Below are 17,355 nucleotides of genomic sequence, written 5' to 3'. Positions count from 1 at the left end.
CTTTATTGTCATTTTCATCCATTGCCTTTCAGGTATTGCACACTATTTTTCAGCCATATACTGAAAAAATTCCCTTCACTAAAAGGTTATTAATGTAATTAATAACCTTTTATTATTATTAAATTTAACAGCACCACTCACCTCAACGTCTGTAGTTTACAGTTTGGACTCATCAGTGCAGCACTCAGCAGCTTCCCTCCTGATTCTCCCAGGTGATTGTTGCTGAGGTCCAGCTCTCTCAGGGGTGAGGTGACTGACTGGAGAGCTGAGGCTATAATTTCACAGGACTTCTCTGTAAGGTTACAGTTAGCAAGCCTGCAAAGACAACATAGGAAGGATTATGATCAAATATTCAATATATATGTCATGTGGGGCTGTACATTTTATTAAAATGAATGAAAGGTTCAGTTAAATTCCCCGATTGGATTTAATAGCACTCATACACCAATGTGCAGACAATATGGCAACGAGTGCACGCCAACATGTCCATTTCATTTTCACTATAATGGAGAAACTCACAGTGTTTTCTACTAAACTAATTCACATGGGTCGTTTCTGTATGGTTGCAATGACAATTAAACAATACAGGATGTGGGTCTTTTGTATTGACACAACTCCAAAATGAATTCTGGTCGATGTTGCTTTCCACTTTGTAGTCTGACATACACAACTCTGATAGGCTGAGATCTCTACATGTGATAGGTCAATGATAAAAAGCTGACAAAGACCACACAAAGGAGCAAGGAAAAGCAGAGCGCATAGTTTGTTTTCACTGATGATAATTAACGCGTGGACGTGTGTGATAGACACAGAGATGACAGATATGCCATTCGTCAAGGTACAGGCTGCTGGAGTATACCCTGTTCCTATACAACACAAGAGTTAGTTACACACATTTTGGAGTGCCCCACAGAAATGATGGCAGTGAGCCAGAGGTCTGACTCCTTCCAGACTTTTACATTTACAATAGACTTGCGCCTCTCGTGGATCTGCCAATTAGATGCTTGAGCAGACAAGAGAGGCAACAGTGTTGCACAAACACCTAACTTTACAACCATTTTACATCTTACACAAGCTCCCAGGAATACATCAGCTGTACTAACTAGAAAAAAGTTATCATTTCTCCCACTTCTACCCTCTGAATTATCTTTATTTTAAAAAATGTACTGATTTATGTTTAATTTCTTGCCTGGGAAGGTGTTACATGCTGTCTGGATGCTACACTGCTGAAATCAAGTCAGAGGCAAGACTGGTATTTTTTTCTTAAAGGGGTTATTTAATATCAAATCCTCTGCTACCTGTAATAATGCTTTTCATCACTGGTCTATCCTATCAAGATAGCCTATACAGCCTATCAATAAAGCACATCTGATCTTGGCCTTTTGTAAAAAATTGTGAGCAATTCTAATTACAGCTGCAGTCACCATAAATTCAAGCATATTTTAGCCATCAAACACTCCCTCCACTTCAACTCCAACCACAGTTTAGGTCAGGACAGCAGAATCACTGGCCATCTTCTGACACAAACCAAAGACCCACCTGTTCAGACTGCATCTCGGTTCCATATCAATCTCTGCCCCCTAAACACCTGCTATCTATAGTACTTGCTGTCTATTTTATGTGTAGTATTGCGATGTATTTTGGATTCTGTGTTCTAGTGACTGATGTATGGTAGTATACTTGGCTTCCGTTGCCTAGTCAGATTGCAGTTAACTTGTGGTAGGGCTTGAACAGTGTTATGCCCACTCTCACTGGGAGTGTTGTTAGCCTGGTCTGACACGGTTGCACATTTAACTTGAATGGATACCTATGTTCCACTGTGCTGGAAGTTGCTGTGGATAAGAGTATCTGCTGAATGAATAACTTCAATAATAAAATGCTTATAAATCAGGATTATCAAACAACATCACTCACCTCAAAGTCTGTAGTTTACAGGCTAGACTCATCAATGCAGCACTCAGCAGCTTCACTCCTGATTCTCCCAGGTTACAGTAGCTGAGATCCAGAGTCTGTAGTTTACAGTTTGGACTCATCAGTGCAGCACTCAGCAGCTCCACTCCTGATTCTCCCAGGTTACAGTAGCTGAGATCCAGAGTCTGCAGTTTACACTTTGGACTCATCAGTGCAGCACTCAGCAGCTTCCCTCCTGATTCTCCCAGGTTATTCTTGCTGAGGTCCAGCTCTCTCAGGGGTGAGGTGGCTGACTGCAGAGCTGAGGCCACAATTTCAAAGGACTCTTCTGTAAGGTTACAGTCATTGAGTCTGAAAAGACAGAAAAGAGTATTTATGATCAAAAATTCACTATAACAAAAACATTTCTGTTTCAAAATGTTTCTGAGTGAAATGTTATGAGCTGTTGTTTTTAAATAAAAACTTTTAAAGCTTTTATTATTTCAATCAAAGTGTATTAACAGCATTTTATTTGTTGTGTCCTATTGATCTCATTGATTTTAATGACTTCAATAGCAGTGACCATCCCAGCACTGATTCTGGTGCTGTGTCTGTGGAAGTGTTGGTCCTCCTCTCAGGACTAAATCCTCCATCACTGCTACTGCATCTGCCTGCAGTGCTGCTGCTGTGAGACTCTCTGCTACTCCTGAGGTTCCTGATAACCCAGCCACCTGTTACTGCTGCTTCCATCCCCACAACGCAGTGTTCCTGTCAGCAAGATCGCCATCACGCTCTCACAAGCTCGAGTCGGCCCGTCAGTGTGGTGAAATACTCAGATCTCCTGTTCAGCTCCGACTGCAAGGTCAGAGCTCAGGTGCAACATTGCCAAGGAAAGAGCAAGATAATTTTCTGTGTATGTACAGAATACATAACCATTATTTGGTCAGAGACCAACTGATGGACTGTAACAAATCTTTGCAACTTGCGTTTTGATACTAGTAAAAACTGTGCCATAGATTGTGAAGAATCCTCAAAACAAAGCCTTCATTTTCAAGTTTGATTTGGACTCTTTTAATTTCAATGAAATGAATCTTATACCCAGATACTGCCTGTCAGCCTCTCATAAGAAATATCCTGTCAAAGTGGGGGAGAGGCAATCAAACATGGTCCTATGAAATAAGGGACAGAGAGTCCCCTGGTTCATTGTTGATGTCTCAGAGCTGATTCATAGAAGGAAAGCATATTTTGGCTGAACCAAAAAAGACAAATTCCTCCTGTGACTGGATTCATTCAGATATCTATGCAACAAATGAGAGGAAATCAACATTAACATTTTATTTAAAATCTTTTAATGAAAATGTAAGAAACCTAAACAATCCTTCCAAATTCTGGAGAATGATTAAATCACTGGCGTGATTTAAATCACAATGATTTAAATTACGTTGTTGTTCAATTTCCAAACTCCTGATTTATATTACAGTTGTATTACACAGTAGTAATATTGTATTTCTTAACTGTGGATCAATCCAAAAACCTGTTATTAAATTGTTTGAACTGCATCATATATTAATATGAATGCTATTTGTGTAGTCGGTTTCTATTTCCTATTTATGTATGAAAGTCATTGCTACCTGCAATGCATATTTTTATTGAAATTTGCCTGTGGATTTCACACATTATTGTTACTTGAACAGATGTATCTTCCTGTTCATTTAATGTGGTCTTTACTGCTATTTCAGTGATTCATGTTTACAGATGGAAAAACTCATGCCAGTAAAAGTAATAACTCGTACACATGATCTGGGGATTGAAATGAAGTACACATTCTCACATCAAGATTTTTAAGTCAAAACTTTGGTGTTGATTTCTGCAGACACACAATTTAGAATGAAATTTGGTGGTGGTCCATAATAAAGAAGTGATACATATTTATAATCCACCCTGTGAATGTTGCGCATTCTTTCAAATATTCTCATACTGAATGAAAATACTGAGAAAAGATTTTATCCAATCCAAAGAAATAGGCTGGCATAATGTTTAGGGAAAATGTATAAATTAACTCCACTCAGCAATTCAATATTCCAACGTAACATTAAGGTGGAAACAGGCCATACTTTTGAACTACTTTAGCACTCTCTTGCCTGTACAAGCAGTTTAATATGAACTCTATAGTTTGATTTGATTTTTTGATTCTGCAATGGTTTAAGCATTGAAAGGACGATCAAATGAGATTTTAATTACATGACAACATGGTATATCTAAATGTATTGTATCATATGCTAACATACATGTTTTCAGGATAACCATGGTATATTAGAAAGGTGATACTCATGTTAATACTCACAGAGCCTTTCTGCAGCACCTCACAGCTGGAACCAGTCTCCTGCGCCCCTCGTCTGAGGTGTTGTATTTCCTCAGGTCAAACTCATCCAGCACCTCCTCTGACATCAGGAGCATATAGGCCAGGGCAGTGCAGTGCACAGGTGAGATCCATTCACCAGAACGACTTCCTGAGCTCAGGAACTTTTGGACCTCCTCCATAAGTGAATCATCATTCAGTTCAGCCAGACAGTGGAGCAGATTGATGCACCTCTCTGGGGAGGAATCCTCATTCTCCAAACTCTTTATGTACTGGACTGTTTTCTTGATGCTCTCTGAGTTACTTCCTGTCTGTGTCAGAATGCTTTTGAGAAGGTTCTGATTGGAATCCAGTGAGAGGCCAAGAAGGAATCGCAGGAAAAGGTCCAGGTGTCCATTCTTACTCTCCAAGGCCTTGTCAACAGCTGTCTTCTGTAAGTCATACAGTGATGAATTATTGGACAAAAACTTCTCCCCAAAAATGGACTTCAGTGTGTTCACATTCTGGCTTACGTATAAGTGAAAGATATACAAAGCAGCCAGATACTCCTGGATGCTCAGATGCACAAAGCAGTACACTTTCTTCTGATACAACACAGACTCCTCTTTGAAGATTTCTGTGCACACCCCAGAGTACACTGACGCTTCAGCGATATCAATGCCACACTCTCTCAGATCCTCTTCATAGAACATGAGAATACCATTTTCCAGGTGTTGAAAAGCCAGCTGCCCCAGTTTCAATATTGTGTCTCCATTCAGCCTCAGAAGCTTTTGTGGATCTGTCTCATTTCTTCCCTGATATTTCTGATTCTTGATGCTGGACTGAAGGAGCAGGAAGTGGGTGTACATTCCAGTCAGAGTTTTAGGGATTTCTCCACAGTCAGCTTCACCCAACAGTCGCTCCAGAACAGTTGCAGAAATCCAACAGAAGACTGGTATGTGACACATGATGTAGAGACTCCTGCATGATTTCATGTGAGAGATAATTCTACTGGCCTGGATCTCATCATTGAATCTCTTCCTGAAGTACTCCTTCTTCTGTGAGTCATTGAACCCTTGTATTTCTGTCAGCCGGTGGATGTATTTGGGAGGGATCTGATTGGCTGCTGCTGGCCGGCAGGTGATCCAGAGGAGAGCAGAGGGAAGCAGATTCCCCTGGATGAGGTTTGTCAGCAGCACGGCCACTGAGGATGTCTTTGTTACATCAGACAGCGTCTCGTTCTGCTGGAAATTGAAGGGAAATCTGCTTTCATCCAGACCATCAAAGATGAACAAAACTTTGTCAGTATCAGGATTAATGTTTTCAGTCCCTCTCATTTCAGGGTGGAAGACATGCAGAAGCCCAAGCAGACTGTATTGTTCATCATGAATCAAGTTCAGCTCCCGAAAAGGAAGAACAAACATGAAACGAATATCCTGATTGGCTTCTCCTTCTGCCCAGTCGAGAATGAACTTCTGCACAGAGACTGTTTTTCCAATGCCAGCGATCCCCTTCGTCAGCACAGTTCTGATGGGTTTCTTTTGTCCAGGTAAGAGCTTAAAGATGTCATTGCACTTGATTGCAGTGTCTTGGGTGGTCTGTTTCCTGGATACTGTCTCAATCTGCCACACCTCATGTTCATTATTGACTCCCTCACTGTCCCCCTCTGTGATGTAGAGCTCTGTGTAAATAGTGTTGACGAGGGTGTGTTTTCCTGATGTAGCAACCCCTTCAAATATCTGCTCAAACCTCTTCTTCAGACTGGATTTCAGTTTCTCTTGGACTCCTTCTGTGCAAAAATGGAGGCATTTTCAGAACAGACTGTTGCTGAAGGGTGTGAGAGTATTAATGTATTAAACAGCAGTCGTGTGTCTGTAGGCTGTGGTACTAAACAGCAGTGGTGTGTCTGTAGATAGTGATGGAGTGGGTGAGATAAACTGGTTTTCTAAGAGATGACTGTTCAGATGACTCTTTTTGATTTGTGTGAAAAATCTTACTATTTTCTGCTTCCAGCTCCTGATCATTGGAACACAGGGGTGAGGCATCTACAATCACAGACTGCAGAGACATAAGGACACCAGTTAAACCACACCTTAAGAATATAGAATGAAAAAGAATAAATGAAGACAAAGAAATCATTGTTGAAAATGCAATTCAGAATATTACTAGGAGAAACATTAAAGCTTTTTTTCCAGTTAAGTCAGATGAATGACTGAGTATGTGACACAGACAGGTGAATAGCTTTGTACTGGACAGATAGATTCAGAAGAATGAGGGGCTAAAGGACAGACAATCCAGCCAGTCAGTGAATAAGAGGACTACAAAGTCAAATGAATGAATAAAGGCTGATAGATACAGGTAAATGAGTGAATACAGTACAGGTCACAGTTAGAAGAATATGTAAAACCTGGACACACTGAGGTGAATTCGTGACTCCAGGTAAAGACAGCCTGAAGTGAAAGGGTGACTCCAGCTGTAGGCAGAGTCAGGTGAATGAGTGACTCCAGGTGCAGGCAGATTCAGGTGAATGAGTGACTCCAGGTGCAGGCAGATTCAGGTGAATTCAGGTGAGTGAAGTCCTTTACCTGCTGGCAGAGTCTCTGCTGGCTCATCTGCTCACACACTGCAGAGCTGGACTGGAGGTCTGACAGCTCACTGCAGACACAGGAATGCACATTTAATCAGTGCTCAGTTAGCAAGATGGAAAAATTTTGGAAAAAACCGAAGAAAGTCACTCTGGATAAGAGCATCTGCTAAATGCAGATAATGTAATGTAATGTAATGAAAGCCAAGCTAAAATTGTATTATATACACCTGCTTAAAAGCATCACAGAGCTTCATTACTTCCACAGAATATTTTACCCGCAGTGAACCTGCTTTTGCTCCATAAATACTCACTGACCTTCTACTGGGATGTAGGATTTAAGGACAAATGTAGCAGACAGAGCAAACAGAAGGGTCTTTATGTTCCAGTGTTTCCTGGCAGAAATGACCTCTATGGCCTTTCATTCATGCACATTTATCTTATCACCTCACCAGCTCGTTTAATCAACATGAAGAGCACATGGTTACAGACACACTCTGGAACAGATCTGCAAAAGCACAGGCAGGACCCATACAGGGAACACACTGCAACGATCTAGCAACAAGACAGAGACACGCAGGGAAGATATAGGGCGGGGCTGACGAGGGGATGGGAAACAGGTGTGCAGGCAATCAGGCGGGTGCATCACATGCCCTCGTCACCTTCGATTAAACACTACCACAGCTATTGCGGCGGACGCAATCGAAATCACCGTGCCACACTTATCAGGTCTTCGAGATCTGTCGCCGCTATTGCGAGAGGAGGAAACCCATCTTTAATCGCATCACTCAGTGGAAACACAGACCATTCGCAGTTGTGTTTTGTCGACTTGTTTAAAAAATCGCTTCTATTTTGTGCATAACTGCAATGGAATCCCACCTAGTGTTGAAGGGGGGGAATCATGAATCTGAATCTGAACTATCCTGCACTCCCTTTGATGCAGAAAATTGTATCTTGAAATGCTGCATTGCGTGCACATGTAGGCTGTAACCTCCTGCGTAATCTCAAATCTTATTTAATAATCAAATTAAACACCGGAGAAAGCGAAGACGGCACGTTGGCGTGAGAAAAGGCATGTATGGCGTGAGAGCGTGCGAGAGCTCTCAGTTGCGTGTGTCACACGGTCGATGCGTGAGACTTGAGAGCCATGTTATTGCTTTTGAAATTATTGTGTTGTAGGTTTCACCCCTCGTCTCAACTTTTTTCCTCACAACAGTGATGGGCACAAACCGTTTTGGCACAATTAACCATGTGAAGTAATTGTTTCAAAATGTAGATTCACTGTGTCGAGCTGCTCAAACCTTCCACACCATAGAAAGACCTACTGCTGCATGGAAGTCAGGGCAACAATCCCCCTCCATCATATCCATCCTTAATGTTGAATGTCTATGGTTCTATAACTCTGTAACTGGTAACGATGAATGTGTCCTTCACATAATAAATGCAGCCTTTACTGTTGAGGAGAAACAACGTCAGTATGTGATTACATATGTTTGTGCTCCTTGCAGAGCATTGGATAAAAATTATGATATAATTCTGACACTGCACATTTGATGGCATTTAAGTGTTTTCAACATACAAATCATCATGGGGATAAGCCTTTTTACATCATCATTCTAAGTTTTCTAATTTAGCATATTGTGTTTAATGCAGTTAGCATTGTGTTTATGCTGACTGCATTAAACACAAAGAATGGATTAATCCTAAGTTAAAGGAATGATTGCCTATCAGAGATATCTACTCAAAATGATAAACTTCGACATCAAATAATATGTACACAAACACCCTTAAACAATCAGTGACCTTCTACAGATATTTAGGCTTCCCATTCAAATGACATTTAAATTTAGTCATTTAGCAGACACTCTTATCCAAATATAGCGGACAGAGCCAAAAGAATGTTCTTTATGTTCCACAATGTTTCTCCGCAATAATGTCTCTGCTGCTTTTGAATAATGCACTTTTATCTTTCCAGATCATTTACACAGACAGAAATTAAATTCAGTCTCATTAAAACATATGAAAATGTTAAAAAATTGACCACCGGCTTTTTGTTCCTTTTTATTTTTGTTTGAACCTCGTTAATGATCCTACCACATCACATCAAACCTACCTTAATTTATGAATATGCAAAAGGAACGGTAAGAGTAATTTTATCAAAGTGAATTCCTCTATATCTAACTGATGTTTCATGTACTAGATCTGTGTAAATATACCCTTAATTCTAACAGAAAAGACTACCAAAATAAAAACTTGTGAACACTTTTTTAAAAGAATGAATTTTATAAACAAGAAACAAGAAATGAAAAACCTGATAAATTCCACTACACTTGAGTGATATCATATGAAACCTTTGAGCTAAGTGCTGTAATCCATTACTTTGTGAAAAGAATTTAATCATGTACTTGTGTTTCATATCTGAGAAAGAACAGAAAATCATTTGCTTCCTCTTATAACGTCAGGAATTGTGAAGCCGATCAGACTCAGATAAAAGCAGTTTCATCATATTTATCCAAAACTGGTTCAAAGCTCAGGACAGATCTTGGGACACTGGGTTCGGTTCAAACTGTTGGGACCTCTGTCTTGGGCATAGTGACCTCACCTTGGCTCAGTGGAAAGATGTCCTTCGCTAAACGCCAAGGGATGCTCCATGGAGCAGTCACTCTTCACAGACTGACAGCTGGGTACCGGGGACGCTGCCCTCTGCAGGCTGACCCTGGTAACAGCACACAGAGACAGGACTTTCAACTACACATGGCTGTTTCTCTCAGATTAAACACACATAATTATACACTGAGGAAATTATCATCATAGCTGTTCTACATGTTAAATGCATGGGATTGTAGGCAAACACATACTACGATCTGTTTAAGATTTCAAAATGTTTAACCATATCAATCCAAAACCTCCTCAAATCTGATGTAAGATCTTGGGACACTGAGCTCGGTTCAAACTGTTGGGACCTCTGTCTTGGGCATAGTGACCTCACCTTGGCTCAGTGGAAAGATGTCCTTCGCTAAACGCCAAGGGATGCTCCATGGAGCAGTCACTCTTCACAGACTGACAGCTGGGCACTGGTGACTCTGATCTCTGCAGTCTAATCCTGGTAACAGCACAGGGAGACAGGACTCCATTGATCACAGAAGTTTTGCTCAGCGACTGGCCAGTGTGTTACACTTACATGAACCGGCACAGAAAGTGTTCCCTCTGTAAAAATTTGTGACATTGTGTAGAGCTTTCATTGTCTCTTCGTCTATCAGTGCTGTGACACCACCAGTGCTGTTCACTTCATTTACAGAATCAGTATCTCTGACAGTCATGGATTTAGATCTGTATAAACACTTTTTGTTGTACACGTCTGTCTGTGGGGAGGGGTGAGGGGAGGGCATCCCCAGCCACTGTGCTGCAGAAGGAGCAGCACACCTGGGCAGGATGCAGGTGACTGACTCTGTGCTCCAGAAGGAGCAGCACACCTGGGCAGGATGCAGGTGACTGACCCTGTCAGGGTGCACTGGCTGTGTCCAGCAGCAGGAGCGAGAGCAGACAGAAACCCTCTTACTGAAAACCCTGCAAGTATCTCTGAAAAGGGACAATACACACGGGTCCCAGATTTGTTTGTTCTGTCTTTGCTGTTTTGGTTTGCTGTTTTCTGGTTGGCAGACCTGTGAGAACCAACCAGTAATGACATCTGGTTTGATTTGTTTCTTGCTTTACAAGAAATGTTATTTAATCATAAACGCTGGTCTGCAGACACGAAAACCTCTGAATCCCCGTATGATCAGTTCTGACACTATCATGAGCCAGATCAGTCTTTGATACCTGCATGCACACATGCACACACGCACACACACACACATACGCATGGTGTCTCTTTCTCCTCACCTCTTGCTCTCTGGGGCCACGGTGCCCCTCCTTTCCTTTCTCTTCATTTTTAACTCCAGAGGCCACTCCCCACATCCCAGGCCCCTTTCACCTGGTTATGGTCTATGTGAGGAGCCAAGGATAGGCTTCTGCGGACGGCAAATAAATAAATAAATAAATAACACAATCACTGTACTGGCCCAGGTTCAATATTAATGCTAGGTGTGTGTGTGTGTGTGTGTTTAAACTCATGGCATCCATGTGATGCTGAGTCATGTTTCCAATCAGAAACATATTAGAGTTAGTTTTATTTCATTTCAAATTTCATTTAAGTTCGTCAGATGGTAAAATGTCTTACAGCGTATGGCTTACAGGGCTGTAATATTGCACTTGTCTTAAGGTTCGGCTCGAGACACGATGCTGTAAGGTAAAAAACTAATGTTCTAATGTTCAGCCATTTTAAACATTTTCCAATTTATGTATTTGAAGCATGATTCCAGTTTTATCCGTCACAGGAGCTGAATATAGGCTACACATTCACAGGGAATGTATCTAAAATACGATATGATAAATATTCAGTGTAATACGTTTCTATTACCCATTTTAGATAAAGGCCGCTTTAGGTCACTAGAAGAAGCTCTCCGCAATTAACTGCGGAATTAACCTCCTACCGCGCCGCTCTGGTACTTCTTAAGTGCATACAGTAGCCTGTAATAGCCCCTCATCTACGGAATTCATGTTACATTTAAAGCTTAAGAATTTGCACTATTTGACATTCGAATTTGCACTATTTGACATTCGAATTTGCACTATTTGACTATCTAATGGCACCATGTTTTGGGCTCTTTTTTATTTCCGTATTCAGTCTAAATCTGTCGCTTAACGAACCATTGGACAAAACGCAACTTCAATCTTATCTTCCGCTACAGACAAACCAGCCCGTAACACTCCATTGAAATATATATATGATATTTTATAGACCTGTATTTTATTTAGTCGTTTTACCTTGCGGTGCTAATTATTCCAGAGGCGCTGCTGTCTTTATAAAATGGCGACTGTTTCAGTTGCATAAATCCTTTCACTTTCGTTTTTCTCAGTAATATTGGCACTGCATTTGGCTTTGACGCCGCCTTATTAAAAGAGCACAACTTCTGCAGCGTCATGTATCAATGCCTCTGTGAAACATAATGCATTTCCCAGTGACCAAGTAAGCAACCACCTCATACTGAAATCTAGAGGCTGTTTTAAAATCAGCATTACAGACTTATGTAGCCTATGTTAGTGTGAGAATTAAAACTGTTTATAATGCGTTCTCTTGTTAAACACGGTAAAAGAGCTCTTATCTTTAAGGGATGCTGATATTCTGGGACAGTTGGGTGCTGTCTAGAGCAGTACGTGGCGTCGTTAGGTACGATCATTCGAGGCTATAGCACCGAATATGTTCGCCCTGAAAAAGGAGGTGTTTATAGCAAAACAAGAGACAGACTACAGAGCGGAGCTTGACCTGCAGCGTCCGAAGGTGTGATAATATTTATTTATTAAAAAGGTAGATATAACTTCCCCAAGTTATATAACTTCCCCATATATATATATCTACTATCATGTTAGTATGCTCTCGAATTCCGATACCGGACCAGGTCAGAGTCCTGCACCGGGTCAGGTACCCGACGGGTACCCGCATAAAAGTTGCTAAAACGGGCGGATTTTTCTTTCATTTAAATTCACTTAGCCGTGAAATGTGTGTGCCGGGACATTAGATCGTTTGAGACTGTGTGCGGCGATGGATTTTTTGAACTGGCACAGGGCCTAATTGAGATTGGGGCACGAGCTGGCCTTGTGGACGCGCATCAGCTTCTGCCCGATCCAACCACTGTCTCCCGCAGGCTCACAAAATATGCCGAGGATATCAGGCAAAGCATTATTCCGCAGCTGAGGATGCAGGTGACCGAGAGTAACGGGGCTGTGACGCTGGATTTGTGGACGGATGATTTCCGCTTAAACATGGGACTGTAGATGATATCCTTTTTCTGCACAGTAACCTCAAGTGAAAGTAAATGTCAGCATAGGCGTAGGGGAGTATTGTTGGTGATCGCCAGAACAGGTTGGTTATTATTATTTTTTTCAATTATTATTTGTGTAGACCTTACCGATAGCGCAAAAGAAAGCGCACTAGGCTATTGTTCATTAGCCTAGATTTAATGCAAAATGTTCTGGTCAAAATAAAATGTGTAAGTTAAGAAGTTAAATAAAAGCTGAGAAGGTAAAATAAAAACCTTTAATTGGAATAACTTTAGCCTATGTGTGATTCATCGCGGGTACGGGTCGGGCCGCGGGTCTAATATTAACGGGTCCGGACGGATGCGGGTTTGACTTTGATATAATGACGGGTGACGGGTCGGGTCTGGTACTGAGCTTTGCGGGCGCGGGCGGGCGCGGGTTTTCAAAATTGGACCCGTGCATGACTCTGAACTTACCCTTTCTTACACAGCAGCTCTCTGTGAGAAGTTTGCTTTAGCACCACAGGGTGGCAGCAACAGCACTGAGTAATGCACTCATATCCCTCTTACCCTGCTGGAGTGAAGGTGTAATTAGCAGGGCTACAACAGGAAAAAAACACACAAATAGCGCACAATTCGATTCTACAATGCTAGCACTGCAAGTCAATAAAAACATTTTTGAATGAAAGATTTTAGATCATAATTTATGTTAGTTTGTGACTGGAGGAATGATGATGGTGATGACTGATGATCAGAGGAGGCAGGGTCGGCTGGCTGAGGTTAGCTCAGAGGTGAGCGAGTGGAGCACTTGGAAGCCCTGGCTCCTGTAAAGCTCCTCTGGATTCCCCTACTGACACAGAGCTTCCCCCCCACCACAGCGGCGCGGAGATCGCCGTGCTGCAGGCAGAGTGGGGGCCTGGGTCAGGTCTGCGGCAGCTTGTTGGGCATCTTCAGAGACCCCGCCAAAGGCCTGAGGAAGCAGTTTCGGCCGAGACGTCTCTAGACTGCAGGACGCGTGCTGCCTCCTCAGCTGAGGAGAACAGATGAAGCGACGCCTTTAATCGCAGCGCCTGCAGCCCGTGGCGGCCTCAGTGTTTCCACCCATATGGATTACTTCATCTAGGCTGCTGTAGACAGCCTCACAGTGATCCAGCGAGGACTGTGTTAATGCTGTCGTTTCTGGGCGTTTGGCACGTCCAGAGGGCAGGGAGACGAGGTGTCGGGCCTCCAGCAGCAGAAGGATGAGAGGCAGAGAGAGAGAGGCACGGATGGGGTCAAAGATTGCCATCCTCTTTGGAGATGAGGTTAGAAATTCACGGAGGTCATGGACCAGACTAAGCCTCCCCCAATCATGCCACAGTTCTGCCTTTCAGTGGACCAAATTCAGACTGTGGTTCATGCAACGGACAGAGACGGCTTTGGGATTTGATCCTTTATTCTGTTCGCCACCCCCGACGTATGTCCCCAGAGGATGGACGGATGCACCTTTATATCCTCTGGCCCCTCAAACGATCAATCTCAAGTCCGCATAGACACGGAATATCTGATTGAGTAAGTGATGAAGCCCTGCGTCTGTTTTAGGACAATCGTACACAGTCCTCCTGGACAGAGTAGCCATCTGAGACCCACCTCTCAGATGCAAACAGTTTTCTGTCTCTTGCCTCATCCACAATAAGGCTGCACTGTTCAGCATCTTTGATAGCGGACAGCAGCGTAGTGAAGGACACCCTGTGCGTGATGTGTTGTCTCATGAGATGAAAATTTAAGGTTTCTCCTTACCACCAACAGAACAACTCAATGGAGACTGCTCTCTCTGTCTTCATGCCCCCTGGCTGTGAGTTCAGTCTTATAGGGAGCTGCAGACGGCAGAGTTGCTCCAGCATGGCCTCTCCTCCACTTTCCTGATCAGCAGCCTGTTGCTGCACCAGCTGGACATCAAGTGGTAAGCGAGTCTTTGATGCACAGATTCCTCATGAATGTAACTGTGTCTTTTTGTTTGTCTAGAATTTTGGGACATTTTATTTTCAGTTACACACCAGTTGAAACACTGTTCCTCCTCTCTGTGTTTAAGGAGCGTAATCGTTTTGGTTACAATAAAACGGCAAACCCTGCATAGCATGCGTGTGCATGTTTTGCACAGATGATACCACTCAGAGTTAAGGTTTCGATCTGTTTCCATGGGTCTGAACAGTGTCCCTCTTTGGGATGATTAGCTGCACAGCTGGACCTCAGTCTCAGCGTCCGACACCGTTCCTCCACACAGCTGCCGCTAGCATTTGGCTCGAGCTCATCTTCATTTTCTGAATCATCCATAACCTGATATCTTTCAAATTTTCCTGAACAAACATCAGTGTACCTTATAGAGATAACCACCAGGGGGCACCCACATACAGACACACACAGTCATACATACAGAGCATTTTATTTTGTTTAGGAAACCCTGACATTATTTGGTTTAAGTACCTTCCCCAAGGAGACATAATCTCAGTTTCTCACCGCTACACCACACTGCTGTTCCTGCACACACACAGACATAAAGGCAGACAGAATCAGATATACAGAAACATACTATCAAAGACATATCACACATATTCACAAAGTGCCAGAAACCACACAACAATTAAAATAATCTGTCAAATCCCATTCAACAAGAGTACTTTCACGCCTGGATAGCAGGGGTTTCGAGCGGAGACAAAAGCATAGATGAAAGCATAAAGTTGAGGAAATGTATAACAAATAGGACATGAGAAGGGTATAAACAAAATCAGACAAAAATCACTCCATGGTAAAATAAAAGACAGTCACAGAAACCAGAGGGCATCTGTAGAGAGTACAGTCACACAGAAACACAGTATGCTGACAGGACGAAAAAAATACAAAATAACAGATTAAACATCTGGAGTTACAGACACCCCATCTAGCTAATTAATCATACTTTGACATGTTATCTAACCCATCTAATGAGAAAACCTTCAGAACCTGAATCAAAACAATGTATTGTCTCGATCTTGATGTTACTCCTTTAATATCTCTATGTTCCCCTTCTAGGTCTAATAGCATGCAGAATTAATTACTAACGCAGGGAACAGACACGCTGGTCATACTACATCTCAGATCATCACAATTGCAAATCATGACCTCTAAGTCTTTCAGTGTTGTCATAACTTGTTGGTACGTAATATTTCTTGTGACGATCACATCTTAATACGCCCACCCTGTGGTGAATGAGTGTCAATGTATCCTGATGTTGAATGCAACAATGGGACTCAGTCCTGCATGTAAGACCCTCCTCCTCACATTCAACAAAGCGAGTCTGTACTGATGTTGGTGGTAGAAACATAAACACACACACATCGAAACACACAATATCTCTGACCTTTCATGTCTAGGCAAACAACACAAAACTGACAAAATACAAATACCTCAATATTTAAGGGACAATTTTAACCCCACTGTGTCCCACAAAGCATCTGTTTGTGCATGTGTGTGCCTGTGTGTGTTTGTTAGTCTGTGTGTGTTCATGTATATGTGTTCATCTGTGTGTGTTTCTTTGTATGTGTACATGTATATGTCTGTGTGTGTGTTTGTGTGTATCTGTTTGTGTTTCTGTGTGTGTCTGGTTGTGCATGTGTGTGACTGTTCATGTATGTGTGTGTGTTTGCTTATGTACGTGTCTGCTCGTGTTTGTGTGTGTGTGTATCTGTTTGTGTGTTTGTGTCTGTCTGTCTGTTTGTGTGCATATATGGGTGTGTGTTTCTCTGTTCATGTGTGTCTTGGTGTGTGTATCTATATATGTCTGTGTATTTGTGTGTGTGTGTGTCTGTCTGTCTGTCTGTTTGTGTGTGTGTGTCTGGTTGTTTGTGTGTATGTGTGTGTGTTTGTATGTCTGTTCGTGTGTGTGTGTGTGTGTGTCTGTGTGTGTGTCTCTGTGTGTTTAATATTCTAAATGACCGTCTCCGTTTTACTGGTTACCGGAATGAATATGGTATAACACGTTGTCAGGGAACCAAAAATGATTCTTGCTGCTTCCTGAGATGACCAACAGATGGCCTCATAACTTCCTATGTTCCAAGTCTCATGTAATTAATGTCCTCCACCTGTGTTAAATAGTCATTATTTCCTGTTATTTAAGCCCTACCGTTGTTCTATGTATTTGCTCAGTCTTGATTTATTATGATTGTTGTACCAAGTCTGTTTTGTTTTCTCTTGAGTCTTCAGTAAAAGGAACTGTTTTCCTGGAACCAAACCTTTTGGTGTCCTGAGTCACTTTTGTAACAAGTGGGTGTTCGTTAAACAATATACGCTATTAAATACTTTCATCTCTCTTGATCTTTCTTTCTCACTGTCTCTCTTGGTAGTCTAAGGAAGGTGGCTAGAGAAGCAGTTTAGGGAGCCATTTGCGGAATGATGCAGGAATAACGCAGGAGAGGTGCTCTTTTCCAGAGCCGAGTCTCATGAGGTGAGCACTGCAGCGTGCTATGTCAGCAATCAGGGTTTCACTTAGAGCTGACGGAGAGGATCTGAGGACAGAGATCTGAGAGAGACACTGCGAGATGCTGCAGTCTGCAGGTTTAGCGTAGTTACAAGACAGGTAATGAGACTCATGAGACAGATGAGACTCAGTCAGAAACTGCTACATTACATGTAGGTTTTGAAAACACAAGAAAGATACTGAGTAACATGAA

The 17,355-nt window shown here is 42.2% G+C and overlaps 1 protein-coding gene across 1 annotated transcript in view; it reads right to left on the bottom strand.

Annotated features, from left to right (window-relative positions):
* Positions 1-11,722, bottom strand: part of LOC118788669 (NACHT, LRR and PYD domains-containing protein 12-like) — a 61,187-nt gene extending 49,465 nt beyond the window's left edge. Inside the window, exons 1-4 of the mRNA XM_036544654.1 lie at positions 11,679-11,722; positions 10,695-10,822; positions 9,802-9,915; positions 9,415-9,528 (exon numbers count right to left, since the gene is read on the bottom strand). Coding sequence (XP_036400547.1) covers positions 9,415-9,528; positions 9,802-9,915; positions 10,695-10,741 — 275 coding nt within the window. The 5' untranslated portion in view covers positions 10,742-10,822; positions 11,679-11,722. The remainder of the gene's footprint in view (positions 1-9,414; positions 9,529-9,801; positions 9,916-10,694; positions 10,823-11,678) is intronic.
* Positions 11,723-17,355: the final 5,633 nt, after the last annotated feature.

Source organism: Megalops cyprinoides, chromosome 1, assembly GCF_013368585.1.
Source record: "Megalops cyprinoides isolate fMegCyp1 chromosome 1, fMegCyp1.pri, whole genome shotgun sequence".
In the NCBI taxonomy this organism is placed as follows: domain Eukaryota; kingdom Metazoa; phylum Chordata; class Actinopteri; order Elopiformes; family Megalopidae; genus Megalops; species Megalops cyprinoides.
Note: the sequence above shows the minus strand (reverse complement) of the source record. Positions and strands in the feature narration are given on the sequence as shown.